Raw genomic sequence first — 23513 nt, 5'->3', positions numbered from 1 at the left:
CCAACTGGTGATGCCATCCAACCATTGTTTCATGTCTGGTTCTAACTGTTGCTTCTTGACCTGCATACAGATTTCTCAGGAGGCAGGTAGGGTGGGGTCTTGTATTCCCAGCTCTTAAAGAATTTTCCACAGTTTGCTGTGATCCACACAGTTAAAGGCTTTGGCACAGTCAATAAAGCAGAAGACGTTTTTCTGGAACTCTCTTGCTTTTTCTGTGATACAGCGGATGTTGCCCACAGTAGTAGATGCAATGGTCACCTGAATTAAATTTTCCCATTCCGATTCATTTTAGTTCACTGATTTCTAAAAGGTCGATGCTCACTTTGCCATCTCCTGTTTGACCACTTCCAATTTTCCTTGATTGATGGACCTAAATTCCAGGACCCTATGCAATATTGTTCTTTACAACATGAGACTTTACTTCCATCATCAGTCACATCCAAAACTGGGTGCTGTTTTCACTTTGACTCAGCCTCTTCATTCTTTCTGGAGCTATTTCTCCACTCTTCTCCAGTAGCATACTGGACATCTACCGGCCTGGGGAGTTCATCTTTCAGCCACATGACTGGAAAAGATCAGTTTTCATTTCAATCCCAAACAAGGGTAATGCCAAAGAATGTTCAAACTACTGTATAATTGCACTCATTTCACATGCAAGCAAGGTTATACTCAAAATCCTTCAAGCTAGGCTTCTGCATTATGTAAACTGAGAACTTCCAGATGTACTAGCTGGGTTTCAAAGAGGCAGAGGAACCAGAGATCAAATTTTCAACATCCGTTGGATCATAGAAAAAACAAGAAAGTTCCAGAAAAGCATCTACTTCTGATTCATTGACTGCACTAAAGCCTTTGACTGTACGGATCACAACAAACTGTGGAAAATTCTTAAAGAGATGGGAATACCAGACTACCTTACCTGCCTCCTGAGAAACCCATATGCAGGTCAAAGCAAGAGTTAGAACCAGACATTGAACAGACTGGTTCTAAATTGGGAAAGGAGTACATCAAGGCTGTATATCATCACTCTGCTTATTTAACTTATATGCAGAGTACATCATGCAAAATGCCAGGCTGGATGAAGCACAAGCTGGAATCAAGATTGCCAGGAGAACTTTCAATAACCTTAGATATGCAGATGACACCACCCTTATGGAAGAAAGTGAAGAGGAAGTGAAGAGCCTCTTCTGAAAGTGAACGAGGAGAGTGAAAAAGCTGGCTAAAAACTCAACATTCAAAAAACAAAGATCATGGCATCCGGTCCCATCACTTCATGTCAAATAGATGGGGAAACAATGGAAACAGTTAGAGACTTTACTTTTTTGGGCTCCAAAATCACTGCAGATGGTAACTGCAGCCATGAAATTAAAAGATGCTTGCTTCTTGGAAGAAAAGCTATGAGCAACCTAGACAGCATATTAAAAAGCAGAGACCTTATTTAGCTGACAAAGGTCCATCTAGTCAAAGCTATAGTTTTTCCAGTAGTCATGTATGGATGTGAGAATTGGACCATAAAGAAAGCTGAGCACTGAAGAATTGATGCTTTTGAACGTTGGTGTTGGAGAAGACTTTTGAAGGTCCCTTGGACTGCAAGGAGATGAAACCAGTCCATCCTAAAGGAAATCAGTCCTGAATATTTATTGGAAGGACTGATGCTGAAGCTTAAGCTCAATACTTTGGCCACCTGATGCGAAGAACTGACTCATTGGAAAAGACTTTGATGCTGAGAAAGATGAAGGCAGGAGGAAAAGGGAATGACAGAGGATGAGATGGTTGGATGGCATCACCGACTCGATGGACATGAGTATGAGCAAGCTCCAGAAGTTGGTGATGGACAGGGAAGCCTGGTGTGCTGCAGTCCATGTGGGTCACAAAGAGTCAGACATGACTTAGAGACTGAACTGACTGACTGATTGTGGGCAAGAATCCCTTCGAAGAAATGGAGTATCTCTTACAGTCAACAAAAAGGTCTGAAATGCAGTACTTGGGTGCAATCGCAAAAATGACAGAATGATCCCTGTTAGTTTCCAAGGCAAACCATTCAATCCAAGTCTATGCCAGAACCATTAATGCCAAAGAAGCTGAAGTTGAACAGTTCTATGAAGACCTATACAAGACCTAGAACTAACACCAAAAAAGATGTCCTTTTTGTCATAGGGGACTGGAATGCAAAAGTAGGAAGTCAAGAGATACTGGGACTAACAGGCAAGTTTGGCCTTGGAGTACAAAATGAAGCAGGGCAAAGGCTAACTCTTTTGGCAAAGAGTTTTGCAGTCGTCATAGCGAACACCCTCTTCCAACAACACAAGAGACAACTCTACACATGGACATCACCATATGGTCAATGTTGAAATCAGACTGATTATATTGTTTGCAGTTGAAGATGGAGAAGCTCTATATAGTCAGCCAAAACAAGACTGGGAGCTGACTGTGGCTCAGATCACGAACTCTTTATTGCCAAATTCAGAGTTAAATTGAAGAAAGTAGGGAAAACCACTGGACCATTCAGGTATGACCTAAATCAAATTCTTTATGATTATACAGTAAAAGTGACAAATAGTCAAGGGATTAGATCTGATAGAGTGCCTGAAGAATTATGGATGTAGGTTCGTGACATTGTACAGGAGGCAGTGATTAAGACCATCCCCAGGAAACAGAAATGCAAAAAGTCAAAACAGTTGTCTGAGGAGGCCTTACAAATAGCTGAGAAAAGAAGAGAAGTGAAAAGAAAAGGAGAAAAGGAAAGATATACCCATCTGAATGCAAAGTTCCAAAGAATCACAAGGAGAGGTAAGAAAGCCTTCCTCAGTGATCAATGCAAAGAAATAGAGGAAAACAATAGAATGGGAAAGACTAGAGATCTCTTCAAGAAAATTAGAGATACCAAGGGAACATTTCATACAAAGGTGGGCACAATAAAGGAAAGAAACAGTATGGACCTAAAAGAAGCAGAAGATATTAAGAAGAGGTGGTAAGAATACATAGAAGATCTATACAAAAAAGATCCTAATGACCCAGATAACCATGATGGTGTGATCACTCACCTAGAGCCAGACATCCTGGAGTGCAAAGAAGTCAAGAGGCCCTTCAGAAACATCACTAAGAACAAAGTTAGTGGAGGTGATGGAATTCCCCTGAGCTATTTAACATCATAAAAGATGATGTTGTGAAAGTGATACACTCAATATGCCAGCAAATTTGGAAACTCAGCAGTGGTCACAGGACTGAAAAAGAGATAAATGGAAAGATATACCCAATTGAATGTGGAGTTCCAGAGAATAACATGGAGAGATAAGAAAGCTGTGTTAAATGAACAATGCAAAGAAACAGAGGAAAACAACAGAATGGGAAAGACTAGAGATCTCTTCAAGAAAATTGGAGATATCAAGGGAACACTTCATGCAAGGATGGGAATGATAAAGGACAGAGACAGTAAGAGAAGCAGAAAAGATGAAGAAGAGGTGGCAAGAATACACAGAACTGTACAAGACAGATCTTAACAATCAGGGTGGGCACAATGGTGTGGTCACTCACTTAGGCTGGATATCTTGAAGTGTCAAGTCAAGTGGGCCTTAGGAAGCATTACTATGAACAAAGCTAGTGGAGGTGATGGAATTCCAGCTGAGCTACTTAAAATCCAAAAAGATGATGCTGTTAAAGTGCTGCACTCAATATGTCAGCAAATTTGGAAAACTCAGCAGAGGCCACAAGAGTGGGAAAAGGTCAGTTTTATTCCAACTCCAAAGAAAGGCAATGCCAAAGAATGTTCAAACTACTGTGCAACTGTGCTCATTTCACATGCAAGCAAGGTTATACTCCAAATCCTTCAAGCTAGCCTTCAATATTATGTGAACTGAGAACTTCCAGATGTACAAGCTGTGTTTCAAAGAGGCAGAGGAACCAGAGAACAAACTGTCAACAGTCATCGGATCATGGAGAAAGCAAGAGAGTTCCAGAAAACACCTACTTCTGTTTCATTGACTATGCTAAAGCCTTTGACTGTGTGGATCACAACGAACTGTGGAAAGTTCTTAAAGTGATGGGAGGGTCAGACCACTTTACCTGCCTTCTGAGAAAGCTGTACGCAGGTCAAGAAGCAACAGATAGAACTGAATATGGAACGACTGGTTCAAAATGGAGAAAGGAGTTCGTCAAGGCCGTATATTATCACTATGCTTATTTAACTTATATGCAGAGTATATCATGTGAAATGCCGGGATGAATCAATCACAAGCTGGAATCATGAGTTCTGGGAGAAATATCAACAACTTCAGATATGCAGATAATACCACCCTAATGGCAGAAAGTGAAGAAGAACTAAAGAGCCTCTTGATGAGGGTGAATGAGGAGAGTGAAAAAGCTGGCTTAAAATTTAGCATGTAAAAAATTAAGATCATGGCATTCCATCTCATCACTTCATGGCAAATAGAAGAGGAAAAAGTGGAAGCAGTGGCAGATTTTATTTTCTTGGGCTACAGACGGTGATTCCAGCCATGAAATAAAAGACACTTGTTCCTTGGAAGAAAAGCTAAGACAAACCTAGACAGCATATTAAAAAGCAGAGACATCACTTTGCCGACAAGGGTTCGTATGATAAAGCTATGGTTTTTCCAGTAGTCATGTATGGATATGAGAGAGTTGAACCATAAAGAAGGCTGATTGCTGAAGAACTGCTTTTGAAATGTTGCTGGAGAAGACTCTGAAGAGTCCCTTCAACTGCAAGGAGATCAAACCAGTCAATCCTAAAGGAAATAAACCCTGAATATTCTTTGGAAGGACCGATGCTGAAGCTGAAGCTCCAATACTTTGGCTACCTGGTGTGAAGAGTCGACTCATTGGAAAAGACCCTGATGCTGAGAAAGATTGAAGGTAAAAGGAGAAGAGGGCAACAGAGGATGAGATGGTTAGATAGCATCACCGAATCAATGGACATGAATTAGCAAGCTCAGGGAGTTAGTGGAGGACAGAGGATCTTGGCGTGCTGCCATCCACAGGGGTTACAAAGAGTCAGACATGACTTAGTGACTGAACAACAACAACAAAGACAAATTTTGCTTACGCCTTTTTCTTATATAATGGACAAAAATGGAAATGGAGAGGGATTGACACAGTTATTTTGCATTCTATTTTATACGGCAGCACCCAAGGATCTGCTTGCCCTTCTCGCCTGAACATCAAAAATAAATATAACCAACACATAGTTCTTCAGTGTGTACAAAGTGAGTGCTACATCAAAGGACAACTGGGTTATTATTTTTTAAAAAAGACATTTTAAGCAGGCATTTCCCTGTGCTTTATCTTCTCCCTCCTTCCCTCTCCTCTGGGGCCCTGCTTCATCTCTTCCTCTCCACCCTTCTCCTCTACAGTGTGGTCTCCCCACCGGCTCTTTCCCCGGGGCCTACAAACATCTCCAAGCTTCTTCTTTCTAAATAGTCTATACGTGTGCACATATTTCTCTGCTTGACCCGCCATCCTTCTCCTTCTCTTTCTACCCAGTTCATGAAACAGGAGCCTATCCAGCTGCCCCCACTTCACATGCTCCATTCACTGTTGAAATGAAGCGCAGCTTCCAGCTTCAATATTCTCCCAAACCTATCTACTCAAAGTTCACTGCTGGCCTCTTGACCACCACACACACCCTAGTCTCACCGCCTGTCACCTCACCTGCTACAGCAGTAAGAGCTGTCTGCGGTTTTCACTCACTCTTTTTGAAAACCTCTCCTTCCTTGGCCACTAACATCCAGCTGTCTCCGAGTTTGTCTATTACAGGCATCCTTCTTTTTCAGCTTTTTTTGGCCCCCTCCTCCTTAGCTAATCTCTCCTAAGCCTTGCATGGTACAGAGGCCTCAGGGTAAGCAAGATCCATCCTGGAGGATCTATAGGAAATCAGGTATGGATTACAAATCCCCCCCAAAAGAGGTCTTGAAATCCAACAGGGAGGCAAAGTAAGAAGTCAGAGAACAAAGGCAGGAGTGGGCAGACGAGACTCCTGTGAGAGGAGGTCACATCTCTCTGGCTCTACAGAACCTTAAAGGCACGGCTTGATCTCAAATACCGATGTTTCACAAGATTCTGTCTTTTTCACCTTCTCTATTTCTTGGTTTTTTGTTTCATTTTTTTCTCCCACCTTTTCTATTGATTGTCAACACTACCTTCTTAAATATTGAGCTACTTCCAGGGTTTTGCTTACACACATATAACCTTAACTACCCCAAGTTATATCTTTAGCAAGAAACTCTTACCTAATTTCAAAACCCTACTTTTCTTTCTAGATTCCTTTCCTGCCCCATCTCCCTCACTTTCCCCAAGGGCTCTAAGGCATGTACAGCTATTATAAACTTTTCATTTCACATATGAATTCCCATCAACATCCACTGTGGCATTCCCACACCTTTATAATTCATGACCATCATCAAAAAATTAAATATGGGAAATGTGGAATACTTCTCTGTATTGTCACCTGACAAAGTGTTCACTGCAATGGTTCAAATGCATGTTCTTCACACCTGTGGGTATCCTAAATTCATACGAAATATTATAAGTTATGTTTTTAAAAACAGGATACTTCTCCTCAGGGTGGTGACCTCAGCTCAAATAATGCAAAGAACATTTAATATCCCTTTCTTATCTTTATTTTTAAAAAATAAGTTATTTCAGGTGGTGCAGTGGTAAAGAATCCACCTGCCAATGCAGGAGATGCAAAAGATGCGGGTTCAATCCCTGGGTCAGGAAGATCCCCTGGAGAAGGAAATGGCAACCCACTTCAGTATTCTTGCCTGGGAAATCCCATGGACAGAGAAGCCTGGCGGGCTACAGTCCATGGGATCTCAAAGAGTTGGACAAGACTGAGCGACTCAGCTGGAGGAGGCAATGGCACCGCACTCCAGTACTCTTGCCTAGAAAATCCATGGATGGAGGAGCCTGGTAGGCTGCAGTCCATGGGGTCGCTAAGAGTCGGACACGACGGAGCGACTTCACTTTCACTTTTTACTTTAATTCATTGGCGAAGGAAATGGCAACCCACTCCAGTATTCTTGCCTGGAGAATCCCAGGGACAGAGGAGCCTAATGGGCTGCCGTCTATGGAGTCGCACAGAGTTGGACACGACTGAAGCGACTTAGCAGCAGCAGCAGCAGAGCGACTGAGCACACACCATCCATGTTCTATTTGGAAAAGGGATGTTTGCAAAGCCTTTTATTAAAAAGAATGTTGAACTCTTGTACCAACAGCAAATTTTAAAGCTTTAACCAAGAAGTAAAGTCAGGAAGTATGAATGCACCATTTTAGAAAGAGTTCTGTTACAGTACTTCTATCATGTATGTGGAAGAGGAAGCTGAACTCCATAAGCATTTATAGAGTTACATAAAGATAGCATAGGAGCAAATCAGTACAGAAGTACAGGATCTGATATTTTTGAAACCCATCAGATGTCTCTACCTATGGAAAATAGTTACAATTTATATTAGATCATTAAAATTGACTAGATAATACATTTGTTAAAAACAGGTGCGTTCTCTAAAAGAAAAATACTGTTCTCAGGAACTGGTTTATAAATAAATGAAAGTTGAAAATAATCTTGAAAACCTAGCTGCTTGTCTGAAATGGTTTATTACTCCTTAGGAGAAGCTACTCTTGTCAGATTCTTTGTGAGATTCATCAAATACAATCATTTGCTGGAAATCTAAATCATCATTTAAAATTATTTCAGTGGAAAGTACAGAGCAGGAAAAATAAACTTACATCTCTTGATTACTGCTCTAATTGATGACAAGGGTCCTTGGCTAGAAAAAGAAAGAAAAAATTAGTTATTACACATTCATTCATTAATCTTTTTAAAGCAGAATCATTTATAATGCCAGATCATTTCTGGGATGCAAATAGCTACAAGCAGCCAGTTTGATATATTAGTTACTGGACTATCATATTTACAAAACACAAATTAAAAAACTTTAAAAATTGCCTTTGCGGGACTTCCTTGGCAGTGCAGTGGTTAAGAATCCGCACTCCTACTGCAGGGGGCACGTTTCGATCCCTGGTCAGGTAACTAAGATCCTGCGTGCCTTGCAGTGCGACCAAAAAAAATAAAAATTGCCTTTGCTATTTAAGATGCGTTATGAGAACTGAGGAGGCTGGTAAAAGTAAAATTTGGCCTTAAAACTGTTTTCTTTTTAATTCTTTAAAATAATGGTATTTGTTTTCACTTTCGGTTTCGTCGGGTCTTTGGTGCTTCGTGCAGGCTTTTTCTAGTTGCGGCGCGCCCAGGCCACCCTTCGTTGTGGTGCACGGGTTCCTCCGGCCTCTGCGGGGCACAGGCTCTAGGTGTGCTTCGGTAGTTGCAGCACACAGGCTCGGTACTTGTGGCACGTGGGTAAGTTGATCTGTGGGATGTGGAATCTTCCTGGCCCAGGGATCAAACCTGTGCTCCGGCACTGGCAGGTGGATTCTTCTCCACTGTGCTACCATGGAAGCCCTTAAAGTGGTTTTCATCCTTCTGCATAGAGAATCTTCCAGTAAAATTCTGGACATAGTTTAAAGTCAGGTAGTAATTACATGGTGCCCAAAAGAATTTTGACCTGCTGTATCTCTTTTGTGTTTTGACATTAGAATTCCTGTCTTCTACATCACATCAAAATAGATCGTTCTTATAGTCAATGTGCCTTGGCTCAGATGGTAAAGAATCTGCCTACAATGTAGAAGACCTGGGTTTGATCCCAGGGTCGAGAAGATCTCCTGGAGAAGTAAATGGCTACCCACTCCAATATTCTTGCCTGGAGAATTCCATGGACAGAGGAGCCTGGAGGGTTGCCGTCCACTGGGTCACGTTCAGACACAACTGAGCGACTGATACTTTCACCTTTACTTTTTTATTGACCTAAAGACCAACAACATTCTTCCTAAGATTAGAATTACAAACATCACTACCTAAAAAGAACAGTCTTCTGCTTGCTCTGGGTTTTGTTCAGTAGCTGCCCCTGATTATATGATCTTGGCTGAGTCACAGAAACCCTGTGAGCCTCATCTTACTGGCCGAAACCATCTGGCTGCAAAGGGTAATACTATTAACACTAGTTTGTAAGGTTGCTTGTTCATTTCTTTCTTGTCTTTATTCAAACCAGCTGGATTGTCTTTGGAATCATTTAGAAAAAATATACAACCATGAAATTTTAATGATACGATTCAGGAAAAAATACTTGTTTAAAAATTCCTCGTTTTTTTTAAAGCTTTTTAAAAAATTTATATTTATTTTCCAGTTTGTGCTCTTTTAAAAGTTTATGCCTGTAGTAATCTATATAAATCCCCTTGCTAGATAGATAAGATAAAACTCCAAGAAGATACAATGATATATCATTTCAGTTTATGGGAGGAATACTTTTAAGCATATACTATTATACCAGAGAAGGAAGGAAAAAAAAAACACTCCAGGAGGTCTCCAATATCATGATGGTAGGACCATAATTAAAAATATAGTATTTTCAGCAATATTTATTTTTTTAAAAAAAGGTTCTTGAAGGCTTTCTGTAAAAAACTACTTGAAAAAAGGTTGCTATATGGTGATGTAGAAGTGATATTAATAACAGCACTAAAATACAAGTAGGTTGACTGAAGTTTTGAGAAGAAACTTCTTGGTGCAAAACTGGAGAGACTGCATGTTAACATCATGTTGACTTAGATATTAGCAGTTAAAAGGATCAGAATCAGTACTTAGAAGCAGGGCCAAAAAAGTCAAAGTTTCATGTATGTGTCCAGGCAGGGTATAATGGATATAATCAATGTCTACATGTAGTAATCTCCTTATTTAATACCACTGATTTTATAGGATGTTAGATGCTAAAGCTGAAACTCCAGTACTTTGGCCACCTCATGCCAAGAGTTGACTCACTGGAAAAGACTCTGATGCTGGGAGGGATTGGGGACAGGAAGAAAAGGGGACGACAGAGGATGAGATGACTGGATGGCATCATCGACTCAATGGACGTGAGTCTGAGTGAACTCCGGGAGATGGTGATGGACAGGGAGGCCTGGCGTGCTGGGATTCATGGGGTCGCAAAGAGTCGGAAACGACTGAGCGACTGAACTGAACTGATGACACTTTGTTATCTATGTGAAGGAGAAAGGCATATTGATGGGTGGAACATGGTAGGGGATGTTAGGGTTAAACTGCTCCTCCCCCCCCAACCAAAAAATATGTTGAATTCCTAATCCCTAGTACCTCAGAGAGAAGACCTTATTTGGGAATAAGGTCAGTACAGATGTCATTACTATAGTCAAGATGAGGTCGTCCTGGAGCGGGCTGGGCCCCTGATTCCAACGTCACTGGTGTCCTTACAGGCAGCCCAGGTGAAGACAGAGGCCCACAGGGCAAGTGCTGTGACAGGAGGCAGGGAGATGGGAAGCCGCTGCCAGCCGAGGAATGCGGAAGACGCCGCAGACCGCCAGAAGCTAGGAAGAGGCAAGGGAGGACTCCCCTGTGGCTCTCAGGGGAAGAACGACCCCTCTTGACAGGCTGGACTTCAGTCTTCTAGACTCCGGAACTGTGAGACAACACACTTCTGTCTTAACTCACCCAGTTTGTTAGGGCAGCCTCTAGAGTGCTGAGTGGGAGTGGTAATTCATGGAGCTGTATACTTCGTGTATTTTTCTGTATGTTAACATTTAAATTAAAATGTGTGTCAGGAACTCCCTGGTGGTCCAGTCCTTCAGACTGCGTTTTTACTAGCAAGGGTGAGAGTTCAATCCCTGGTTGGTGAACTAGGATCCCACAAGCTGCTGCAGGGGTGGAGGGTGGGGGTGCTGGAAACCTTGTTACAAAATCGAATTCTGACTGAGATGAGCTCAGGTTCTACAAGTCTCAAGACTTGCAGCATCATGTTTAGGTTACATCTAGAAACGAACTAACATCTTATTTCTGGTTTAAAGTTCTGCTGTAGTGGTTGACAGGTTCTGTGGAACAGAGAATAAAAAAGAAGGCCTGTGGTCAAATGCAGGTCTATGGGAATCAGTTTTGGGAGATGCTGGAGTAGCCTCCAGGCTGTGTGGTGCATACAATACAATTTCTGTACTTCTAATGTAGCTGTGGTTGAAAAACCTGTGGTTTTACAGATGCCCCCTTATCTCCACCTTTCTGCAGAGCCCAGGCTACAGGTGAAGGTACCACTCCATAGCCTTAAAAGAAGACCTTATGGGAATCCTGCTCAGCACAGTTCAGGCTCCTGTCCCAGCGGGAACACTCAGGTAGGAGAGCCACCCTGGAGCGGCAAGTATGGTCACCTGATTTCTGATTAAAGAAGGGGGCAGCACAGCCTGTTGTGGATCCAACTGCCCTTTTCACTTCCAGCGCCTCGACTCCGCATGGCAGCTGGTGCAACTTTGTGCAGATTAAATTCTTTAGCTTCTCCAAGAACCTTATTTCCTCACATATAAAAGCACAGATAACTCAACTTCCTCACGAGGTTGCTGTGAAGATTAAGAGGGAGAAACCATTAAAGCAGTAGACTCCAACCTCCAGGATCTAGTGTCTGATGATCTGAGGTGGAGCTGATGTAATAATAATAGAAATAAGGTGTGCAATAAACGTAATATGCTAGAATAACCCCCAAACTACCCCACACCACCCTCACCTGCCCGGGTCCGTGCAAAAACTGTCTTCCACAAAACTGATTACTGGTGCCAGGAAGCTTGGGGACTGCTGTATGGAAGCATGTGATACAACGCCTGGAATGAAGCGTGTGTTCATTAAATACAAGTCGCTGTGAGGGTGATTCGTTTGTTCATAATCTTTGGCGGCATCACAAAATATCTGACAACACATATAAACCTTGACAAGTTTTCACTCTGGGGTCTGATAGCCTGTAGAGAGTAGGCCTAACACTATATGTTTTTAAGAGATTGTTTTCCTCGAGGCTTACTTTGCTCTCTTCTGATTTCTGCTGTTCAGACGGAACCTGAGACCAGACCAACTCCTCCATGACAAAACACAGGACTGCAGAAGTGCATCTTCACTCCATTTTAATTTTACAAGCCTGTGTCCTGGCCCCTGGCAGAGCTGACCCAGATCTTTTGCCTTCTGCTTTTCAAGCACTGCTGCCCTATTACCAGGAGTCCTTGCTCTCAGTGCAGCGGATAGCCCAGTCCAGAGTATGAGAATCATGGATCTTCTAGAGGAAAATGAAGGGTTGAGGAAATGGCTTTTGGATCCTGAGGAGGAGAACCAAAAGTTTGGGTCAAGAGAGAACTGTCTCAGGCCTGACTGCTGCTTTGGATTTCTCTTCCTGCAGGACTCTGGGGGTCCCCTTCCATCTTTTCTTCCTGCTTTCCCCCAAAAGCCCCTCTTGGCCTGTGCTGTAGGATCACTATCTCCCGCTGCTTTTGCACAGAACCTTGCTTAGTGGTTAAGAAGGTGCTTTTAAGAAAGAAAACTAAAAAAAAAAAAAAAAAAGAAAACTGCATTTTAAAAACGAGTTTCTCAGCATAAAGAAATGAGATTCCAGTGATGAATATAATGATGAGAATAGCTTATTATCGTGTGTGCCAAACATAATTTTGAAAATGAGTGGGGAACAGGCTTAAAGGTTAGGGCTTCAGTCACACAGCTGGAAAGTGACAGAAAGTGAAAGTCGCTCAGTCGTGTCCAACTCTGCAACCCCATCCAGTCCATGGAATTCTCCAGGCCAGAATACTGGAGTGGGTAGCCTTTCCCTTCTCCAGTGGATCTTCCCGACCCAAGAATTGAACTGGGGTCTCCTGCATTGCAGGAGGATTCTTTACCAACTGAGCTGTCAGAGAAGCCCCAATATGAGGGAAAGTGACAGAGGCAGATGTGAATTCACTGCAGTCTGATTATAGTCCAAACGTCTCTAATTCAGGCTTGGGTTGATGGGTAAAAGTTTCTGAATACTCCACAAAGTTCAATACGTAGGCAAATTACTTCTAGGTATAAAGCCTGCCCCCAAGATTTCATACAGATTCTGTAGATACAGGAAAGAACAAAATAAAATTGCTAAGTATGACGTTGTAATGTTGTCAGCAACAACAAACAATGGTCATTCTTAATCTCATCTAAGAAAACCCAACCTCTCCTTATTTGGGGTCACATTTTATTTATTAATATAACAGTAAAACAGATTTTAAAAAATATTTACACAACCTTCAAAGTAACCGTTTGTTCCTAGGTTTAAATCCATCCCTCTCCCTCCCCCTCGCTTTGCTAAGGAAAAAACCGTTTCCACAAATACAGGAGCTGCTGGATTTGGTCTGTTTGGTAAAGAAATGAGAATGATGCCCGCCAGTGCCATCATCGTCACCACACGGGTTTTTGGAGCTCCTCTGTCTTCAGAGGGAACTGAAAATATCTCTAAAAATGCATTCTTTATAAAAATCCTCAATACATGTCAGGGGCTTATTATTAAAGTACCAGTCAATAAAGACATCAGTTTAACAAGGAGTTGAGTTAATGTGATCCAGAGGTACAGCCCTCTAGTCAACTTGATAAAGCTGCCACTGAATATAAACTTTATCTCACGGTAACATCTTCTCTGAAGGCTCTCAACATTTGGATGGATTCATCTCCACCTCCCAGTAGAAAGGTTTAACCAGATTGGTGCGATTTTTCAGGTTGAAAGAGGTATTCTGTCCCATCCATTTGCTTGTACATTCAATATTTATTACATGTATAACATGTATCAGGCACCAGACATGCCTTGAAAGACTCTGACCTTGGTGAGAAAGACAAATATCAGAGGTGCTCTGCTATTCATAGTATACAGGGGCGGGCACAAAGGGCTATGAGTGCAGAGAAGGTGTACATCACTCAGTCGTGGCGTCTAACACATGATGTATCTTGACTGAGCCTGAAGAACGTGAGAAGGGAAGCAGGAGTGAAGAGACGGCTGCGCATGAGCTAAGTGCAGCAGATGAAGAGGCCATGCTAAGAGAGAAGGATGTGGATGCAGATGCCACGCTGAAGGATGTGGGAACATGCTAGAGGGGATTGCTGACGCCAGCATGACCAGTCAGGTTAAACACTAAGAATACATGGTCAGGGATATGACAGCAAATTGTTTCAAAAATCAAGTAGGAATTTGTTTGGGACATCTCCCTAGAATAAACATTGTTGACTATAGCTACTCCGTATGCACCAGCCATGATGTTATGGCATGCCTGACTTTTTAAGAGTTCATGAATAAATCCTGGAATGCTGGTATTATATGTCTTGAATTGTGGAAAGATCTACATTTTTATGGATGATAAGACTGACATGTTAATATTTTAAAAGATAAGTACTGAGTAGATTTAGGAAAAAGAAGATAAAAACGAGCAAGACTAGATTTCTGAAAGGGCCAGAAAGACACTGGAGTAGTCGAGGATGCCTTATTCAAAAATATGTTTATTCATTTATGAAGCTCTAGCTATGTACCTGGCATTCTGCCACAAACTGGGGATACTAATGTTGATAATACATAATCTCTTCCCTCAAGAAATATGCAGTCTTTTTGGCAAGATCAACAAATGAAAGATAGGAACAGAATGTGACCAAAAAAAATGTTATGCAAGTATTATGGGAGCTCAGAAGAGGGGTGTCTAAATTTAGCCCTGGGAGCTATGAGGAAGACACAGCGCTGATGCTTGAATAGAACTAATGCAAGTTTTCTCAACTTTGGTACTATTGACATTTGTTAAAGGGGCGGGGGTGGGGGTTATCCTGTGTGTAACAGAAGGATTAGCAGCATTCTTGACCTATACTTGCTAGAAGCTAAAAACATATGGTCCCCTACCCCCAACACTTGTGACAACCCCAAACGTCTCTGTTGTTGTGCAGCCACCCAGTCGTGTCTGACTCTTTGTGACTCCATGGACTGCAGCATGCCAGGCCTCCCCTTCACAGTTAACTGCCTTGCCGTGGCAGAGGGGCTTGCATAACTCAATGAAGCTATGAGCCATGTATAAGCATTGGGTGTAGGGCCACCCAAGACAAAGTGTTCACTGCAATGGTTCAAATGCATGCTCTTCACACCTGTTGATATCCTAAATTCATACTAAATATTATGCTATGATTTTAAAAATAGAAAAATTACCCTCAGCTGAACCAGTAAGCCAATGACAACAAAATAGAGTAACGGTATTTATATGGATGGGAAAGAAGTTGGCTTTGCCATTTCCAGTTGCCAAGTGGATGGTGGCAGCAGTGGGATCAAATGGAATGGGAGTGGAGGCTCGATCTGAGGGAACAGGACAAAGGCAGCGATTAGAAGGAAGAAAGAAGAGAAATTTCTAGCACCAAGAACAGCCTTTGAAAAGTGGTGCTATCACCATGTCAGGTGAAAAATTAGTCTTACTAAGAAGGAACAGAAGAAGTCAGCCATTCTATGAACATAACCTTTTTAAGTCAGGTGTTTATAAACCAAGTCAGGTGTTTATGTGTACTGCTTTTTCCCTTTTTTTTTTTTTACGATATTCATTTCAGGACTACAGTAAACCTTCACTTGCTGTATTGCAGGAAAAAAATCATTATATATACTTTTATAAGCAGAGCATTGGGCCAACCCGTATTTGTCTCTTAAAACAGAGAGTAATAGTGTTATAGAATAACAAAAATACCTCTGCTTTCATCTTTTGTGTGCATCATTCAAATTTTTTATCACCCTACATTACCTGCTAGATTAAAACAATATCATGTAATGGGGAAATAAAGTATGAGTTAGTAAATAGCATTTACCACTAAGACAAATATAAAGCTATGATGCCATTTTAAAAGTGCCTAAGTTAATATTCTGATCACAATATGTAAGGCCAAATCTGATAAACTGTGGGGAAGGGAAAAAATAAGTGTAGTTACCTGAAACTAATGAAAACAAATTATGTTTTAGCTCTAAAACTCTAATTAGCTTCCATAAAGTTTGGGTATGGCAAGGAGAATGAGTTCCTTCTTCAGACTTAGAAAATAAAGATTAGTAAAGAAAAATTATTGAGATCTAATTAGAATGGTTTTTACTAAAGTTAAAAGCTATAACAAAACTACAAAATACTTCTATTATTAATAATACTGTGAAAGCCTTACAAAAAGTTATGAGTCCTGAGTTCATTAACTTTTTCATCACATTGACAGCTCAACTATAATCACTGAGATCTATAACATAACATTGTTATTTTTCCATTGAATCTTTTTAAAGAAAAGAAAATCATTTGTATAACCTTTATTTATCTTCTTGGTTTCATGACAAAAAAAGTTAATACATATTTGAATGAGTTTCATTAATATACTTTACCTATTATAAAATCTGTAAAATGAGTTCTATTGACAGCATAGCTGTGAGCACAAACAACACACAGGTAGAGAAAGCAAACAGGATGCATGATACACCTGCCAGGGATCATGACTGTAGTGGGAAAAGGAAAGAATTTGGAGCCAGCCAGAGGCCTGCTTCCGAGAAGGAAATGGCACCCCACTCCAGTACTCTTGTTTGGAGAATCCAATGGATAGAAGAGCCTGGTGGGCTGCAGTCCATGGGGTCGCGAAGAGTCGGACACGACTGAGCGACTTCACTTTCACTTTTCACTTTCATGCATTGGAGAAGGAAATGGCAACCCACTCCAGTGTTCTTGCCTGGAGAATCCCAGGGACGGTGGAGCCTGGTGGGCTGCCATCTCTGGGGTCGCACAGAGTCGGACATGACTGAAGCGACTTAGCAGCAGCAGCAGCAGTAGAGGCCTGCTTTCCTATTTGTGTGCATGCTCAGTTGCTCAGTTGTGTCTGACTCTTTGCAACCCCATGGACTGTAGCCCGCCAGGCTCCTCTGTCCATGGAATTTTCCAGGCAAGAATACTGGAGTGGGTAGAGCTCAGCCTATGTACTCACTTACTGGAATTATTTCTTATGTGTAATATATGGATACCAATGCCCATCTTTTGGCTTGTTACTAAAACTGAATGACCAAAAAAAAAAAAAACCTACATAAAATACACAGCACAGAGCTTGGCACATCTGGGACTTCCCTAATGGTTCGGCGGTTAAGAGTCCACCTTCCAGCATGGGGTACGTGGTCCCTGGTGTGGGAACTAGGATCCCACACGCTGCAGGGCAACCAAGCACACATGTTACAATTACAGAAGTCCGAGCGCTGCAGTGAAGAGCCCACGCAGCCAAAAAGCAAAAAAGTAGGCTCTATTCTTCTACCCTATTTCCTGTATATAAGTTTCTGGAGTCCATAATTATACCAAGCTAAAATTTTTTGGCGATATCCTGCCAACACCAGTTGAGCTGCCCAGTAGTTATCACAACCTTGCCTTATAAATTCAAATAATTGACTATTCACATTTCAGTTGCAATTATTATTCACAACTTACAACTATTCTGAGCTTCACAATACACGCTTCTCATGTACCTAATCTCTTTTGAAGCTGAAGCAATAATAAAGCCGAGAGAACAAAGCAGATCTACAGGCTTTCTTGAGCACTGTATTTTCCCCACTGAGAAAGCAGATCCCTGCTCCTTTAGGTCATCCTTCCCGTGATGGTTTTCACCAAACGGGCACAGTGATCAGTGGCTCTGCAGTTTCATGTTTCTTTAGCTCTATTAAAAAAGAAATCTTTTTAATTTTTTAATTTAGAAATTTTTAATTTCTAAAAAAGAAAATGTTCAAAGATCCCGGAAGAGGCTTTTAACTCTACCGTTAATAACTAAAGTACATTTAAGATTAGAATGTGTTGCCCCATCCTTTCCAACGCTTTGTTTTTTCTTTTTTTCCCACACATGCATGTCTTAATTTCCTGATTACACTGTAAACTTCTCAAGGAGAGACACGATGACCTTCCACTTGTTTTTTCAGTGCAGCTTGGTGGGAGTCTCGGCTCAATGAACTACTGAGAACTCAACCGTACTCACAGGGAGAGACACAATAGCATGAATAGCACAGGTGACCCCACCTACAATCTACCTGATAAGCAAATCCCCAGAAATAATGTCACTGCTGGCTTTGTTCTGCTTGTTTGTTACATCTTGTTGTATGCACATCTTGCCAAAAGTGTCTGGGTCTGATGCTTAAAAATAGGTTTTTTTCATACAAAATGTCACCTTGATAAGCATCTGGTGTTCCGTGAAGAACAGAACTCTCTCCTAACAGTAGATGGAAAACTCTCTTATTAAGAGATGGTATCCATCGTGGCACCTAATTTGGCAACTTTAAGTGTCAATTAATGGAATTTTGGCGGTAATTCTGCCTATTCGCAGGTTTTCACCATATGCTATCTTTAGAATCTGTCTCTCTATAAGTTAAGCCTCTGGTAATTCCCAACCAATAAGCAGCACATCACTGGTGTGCTGCTAAACTTCAAACCATGACCCCTACACAGTAGTACACAGTGATGTTAATCAGATGCAACCGCGAGTTATGTTACTTGATGCAGAGCATGTACAACTTGCCCCGAGAAGAGGCACAGGCACAATGTCAAGTCAGCACCTAAGAAAGGTGGCATTTACTGCAGCATGTAAGAACAGGATCTTCCGCACAATCTTAAGATGTTAACACAAAAAGGTTGAAAATGGGTTTGATGTATAACTGTGTTCAATAAACATCTATTGAATGAACCAAGGAAACAGTAACCAGAACAAATCTTTTCTGGTTTATATCTTTCTTCTATAGTCAACCAAAAGTGATCTACAGAACAAGTTTACATAGAAAACATGGGCTTCCCTGGTAGCTCAGTGGGTAAAGAATCTGCCTGCAATGCAGGAGACCCTGGTTCAATTCCTGGTTGGGAAGATCCTCTGGAGAAGGGATAGGCTACCCACTCCAGTATTCCTGGGCTTCCCTGGTGGCTCAGGTGTTAAAGAATCCACTTGCAATGCGGGAGACCTGGATTTGATCCCTGAGTTGGGAAGATCCCCTGGAGAAGAGAAAGGCTACCCACTCCAGTATTCTGGCCTGTCCATGGATAGAATGTATGGAATGTCATGATCCCATTCTATATAGTCCATGGGGTTGCAAAGAGTCGGACGCAACTGAGTGACTTTCATGTAGAAAATCTAGAAAGACAAAAAGGGCTAAAATTTACTCCTCCATTTGCTGGATATACAATATCCAGCAATACAGAGGATTAATTTTTATGATTAGAAGTTATTTGTTGGTAAAAGTATGAAATTCCAGAGAGACCTCTACTTCTGCTTCTACATCTGCTTCATTGACTATGCTAAAGCCTTTGACTGTGTGGATCAGAACAAACTGTGGAAAATACTGAAAGAGATGAGAGTACCAGACCGCCATACCAGTCTCTTGAGAAACTATGTGGGTCAAGAAGCAACAGCTAGAACCAGACATGGAACAACTGACAGTTCAAAATTGAGAAAGGAGTGCAACAAGGCTGCATATTGTCAACCTGCTTATTTAACCTCTATGCAGAGTACATCATGTGAAATGCCAGGCTGGATGGATCACAAACTGGACTCAAGACTGCTGGGGAAAATATCAACAACCTCACATATGTAGATGATACCACTCTATGGCAGAAAGTGAAGAGGAACTAAAGAGCCTCTTGATGAGGGTGACATAGGAGAGTGGAAAAGCTGGCTTAAAACTCAACATTTAAAAAATTAAGATCATGGCATTCAGTCCCATCATTTCATGGCAAATAAAAGGGGGAAAAGTGGAAGCAGTGACAGATTTTATTTTCTTGGTTTCCAAAATCACTGCGTTCAGTGACTGCAACCATGAAATTAAAAGATGCTTGCTCTCTGAAGAAAAGCTATGACAAACTTAGTGTATTAAAAAGCAGAGATATCACTTTGCTGAAAAAAGTCTGTGTAGTCAAAGCTATGGTTTTTCTAGTAGTCATGTATGGATGTGAGAGTTGGACCATAAAGAAGGCTGAGTGCCAAAGAATTGATGCTTTTGAACTGTGTTGGTGGAGAAGACTCTTGAGAGTCTCTTAGACGTATATCAAACCAATCAATCCTAAAGGAAATCAACCCTGAATACGCAATGGAAGACCTGATGCTGAAACTGAAACTCCAATACTTTGGCTACCTGATGCGAAGAGCCAACTCTTTGGAAAAGACCCTGATGCTGGGAAAGAGCAAAGGCAAAAGAATAGGGCAGCAGAGGATGAGGCGGTTAGACAGTATCACTGACTCAATGGACATGAATTTGCGCGAACTCCAGGAGTCAGTGGAAGACAGAGGAGCCTGATGTGCTACAGTCCATGGGGTCTCAAAGTGTCTGCCACGATGTAGCAACTGAACAACAACAAAAGCAGGAAAAGATCACAACATTCTAAAAAAGTGTCCTGATATGCCAGGACACAGTAGGGATAATAAAACGCTGAACATGTGGCAGTTTCAGCTTGAAGCACCGCAAACATCCAGAGACTGATTTTGCCAACTTTTGTCCTATTAGCTGATGATGTCTGTATTTCTGACCTAAAGACAGGTATGTACCCAGTTACAAAGAGAACAATTTTAATTTTCAATCGAGAACTTTAATGCTTATTTTACTCCAGGTGTTATGCTAGATATCAAAAAATAAGATCTATGACTGGACACGGTCCCTGGTTGTAAGATGCTCATGGTTTAGTCAAAAGCCTGTGGACTGAAGCGCACTGCATGTACTTCCGCTTTTCTTAGAATAGTCTTTCATAGACTGGGTACCTTTATTAGAGGTATTCTGTTGCATTATTTCCTCTACTAGTCTATAAATTCCTTCCCAGGCAATGTACATATTGGAAAGATGTTACATATAAACCTTAAATTTAAAAAAATTACGGACAATTAAAAAAAATTAAGACAACTTTTAAAGTACTTTTGGAATGTTCAGATTCCATGCCATAAAATATTTCAGATCATAAGTAAAGAACAAGTCTCCTAAAGACTAGTGACTAATACAGTTCTTGTTGTTGTTCTTCAAGCTCATTTTTATTTTCTTGAAGTAACACATAATGTCACTTTAGAAACCAGATAGTCTTAGAAACTTATTATAATACAAAATGACAGTCCCCTGCCCATGCCCCCTCCAGAATTTTCTCCAGAATCCCAGTGTCTTCTAGCTCCACTGGCACCAAAGAGAAGCCCCTGTGACCTCTGCTCTTTTCCCTTGGAGGCCCCGGGCTCCCTGTGTCTTTGCAGCCTCTCTGCATCCCCCCATCCCCCTTGCCGCACCCAGGGTCCCCGGGACCCAGCCAGCCTGGAGATGTGCCCTCACCCCTGGGAAAGTGTGCTGTGTTTTCTCTTTGACAAGTTTCCTCTACTGTTTGTCTTCTTGGAAAACTAGTCGATGTTTAGCTTTCTGAATTCATCCTTCAATTCTCTTTTTTCCTTGCCTGCCTGTGTGACTCATGCAATTCTGCCCTATTTAACAATGACTTTTAAAGAATTTAAAGAAAAGTTCTTTGTAAAAAAGAAAAAACAGAAAAAGAAAATCCACACTCTTCCTTAAAATCTATCATCCTGGTTTAAAAAATTCTATGCAGCAGAGCTTCTACTAGAAAAGGTTGCCATTTCCTTTTGGATACTTCTTTAATGGATGTTCAGGGAAAACCTGGGATAAACTCCTAGGTCAGACACAAGACTGGCAGGGGTCTCCACCTGGCAAGAGAAATTAGGACACGGGAAGTGTGGTGGAAATCCAGAGTCACCTGGCCACATTACAGAAGGGAAAATTAAAGGCAGATGTCTCCTACATCACAGACCACATACAGAGTCCTAAGGCCTACTTAGTAAGAAGCAAAGACAAAGTGACAGCCTGCTGCTCAGGGATGAAAAACCATACAGGGAGAAAAGAGGAGGAGGAAGGTTTCTCGTGACTGATTAATTTATCACCTACCTAGAAAAAGCTGCGTTTTGGTATAAGTTTGTTTTTTTCATGATGGTTCTCATCAGGCCATATAATCTATTTTTCTTTTCTCTTGGTCCCATTACGTAAAAAGATGGAAGAGGGTGGGATGCAGAGAGAGAATGGTGTAGAATGATGCCACCCCCTCCACTGTCTCTGTAAACTCAGAGGCGTACCTGGTAACATTATATGACGTGTCAGTACGGAAACAAGCTCTTTTATAATATTTCTGGTTATAGCTTTTAGTTACCTTTCTCCTTCCTTAGGGCATGAACAAATCTACCATTTGAAAAATAACCTGAGATTGACTCTATTCAAAGGAATATATATGTAGATAAGTAAGTGAGAGTATCTGATTAATAGATTATTTGAATTTTAGGTCATATAAAGGATATAGGAAGACAAGGCAGGAAGGATGGGAGGAGGAAAAGGGGTTTAGACTCTATCCACAACCTGATAAATCTATCTCAGTAAAAGTGAGGCGATTCATTTTCAGTGGGGGTACAGTTAGTATAGACCATATTTTTGGCTTTCACCTTGACATTCCTGACTCACTTTGATTCAGGATTGAAACCTAGAAAAGATAATGGCATAGCATGGATGCTTAGTGTTTCCTGATGATGCAGCAATCAAAATCAGCACCCGAACTCAAAGGTTTCAGAAGCAGCTGATATCTGTTCTGGGCCAGCAACAAGATGTGTGCCAAAGGGATGTGTGTTGGCATATGACTATCTGAGAAGATGCATCAATCTCAGCATGTGGTGGCTTTCAAATGAAACCAAACTGATCTCAATTAACCAGGGCAATATTCTTTTGTAAAAAATAAAACCTTACTACTATCAATAAAAGCATATGAAAAATCAGTGGGTTTAGTAGGCAGCAGGGAAAGAAAAAAGGTTAGAAACATGAGTTTGCATTTCTCCATTCTTTATGGTATGAAGGAAAAACCGCCACAAGGGATGATAGTTTGCTATTTTTCATTGCAAAAACAAACACATATTTTAAGCATCTGTAACTGATCAAAATTGCACTCATCTCACACGCTAGTAAAGTAATGCTCAAAATTCTCCAAGCCAGGCTTCAGCAATATGTGAACCGTGAACTTCCTGATGTTCAAGCTGGTTTTAGAAAAGGCAGAGGAACCAGAGATCAAATTGCCAACATCCACTGGATCATCGAAAAAGCAATAGAGTTCCAGAGAAACATCTATTTCTGCTTTATTGACTATGCCAAAGCCTTTGAGTGTGTATCACAATAAACTGGAAAATTCTTCAAGAGATGGGAATACCAGACCACCTGACCTGCCTCTTGAGAAACCTATATGCAGGTCAGGAAGCAACAGTTAGAACTGGACATGGAACAACAGACTGGTTCCAAATAGGAAAAGGAGTACGTCAAAGCTATATATTGTCACCCTGCTTATTAACTTATATGCAGAGTACACCATGAGAAATGCTGGGCTGGAAGAAGCACAAGCTGGAATCAAGATTGCTGGGAGAAATATCAATAACCTCAGATATGCAGATGACACCACCCTTATGGCAGAAAGTGAAGAGGAAATAAAAAGCCTCTTGATGAAATTGAAAGAGGAGAGTGAAAAAGTTGGCTTAAAGCTCAACATTCAGAAAACTAAGATCATGGCATCTGGTCCCATCATTTCATGGGAAACAGATGGGCAAACAGTGGAAACAGTGTCAGACT

The 23513-nt window shown here is 41.3% G+C and overlaps 1 protein-coding gene across 24 annotated transcripts in view; it reads right to left on the bottom strand.

Moving 5' to 3' along the window:
• The window catches only part of SH3D19 (SH3 domain containing 19), a 204548-nt gene that overhangs the window by 58364 nt on the left and 122671 nt on the right, over positions 1-23513 (bottom strand). For 17 of the 24 annotated variants that reach the window (XM_086346340.1, XM_086346342.1, XM_086346355.1 and 14 more), the window contains one exon: positions 7738-7778. The exons of 4 other annotated variants lie outside the window; for them this stretch is intronic. In XM_086346340.1, coding sequence (XP_086202466.1) covers positions 7738-7778 — 41 coding nt within the window. Of the gene's footprint in view, positions 1-7737; positions 7779-11615; positions 11710-23513 lie in introns of those variants that run through there. 3 more of the 24 variants (XM_086346345.1, XM_086346343.1, XM_086346339.1) reach the window with 2 other exon arrangements.

The sequence above is a fragment of the Bos grunniens genome, chromosome 17, assembly GCF_055505025.1.
Source record: "Bos grunniens cultivar Pamir isolate PY7600 chromosome 17, Bosgru_T2T1.0, whole genome shotgun sequence".
NCBI classification, from domain to species: domain Eukaryota; kingdom Metazoa; phylum Chordata; class Mammalia; order Artiodactyla; family Bovidae; genus Bos; species Bos grunniens.
The sequence above is the reverse complement of the archived record's forward strand: the minus strand, read 5'-3'. Positions and strand labels throughout refer to the sequence as shown.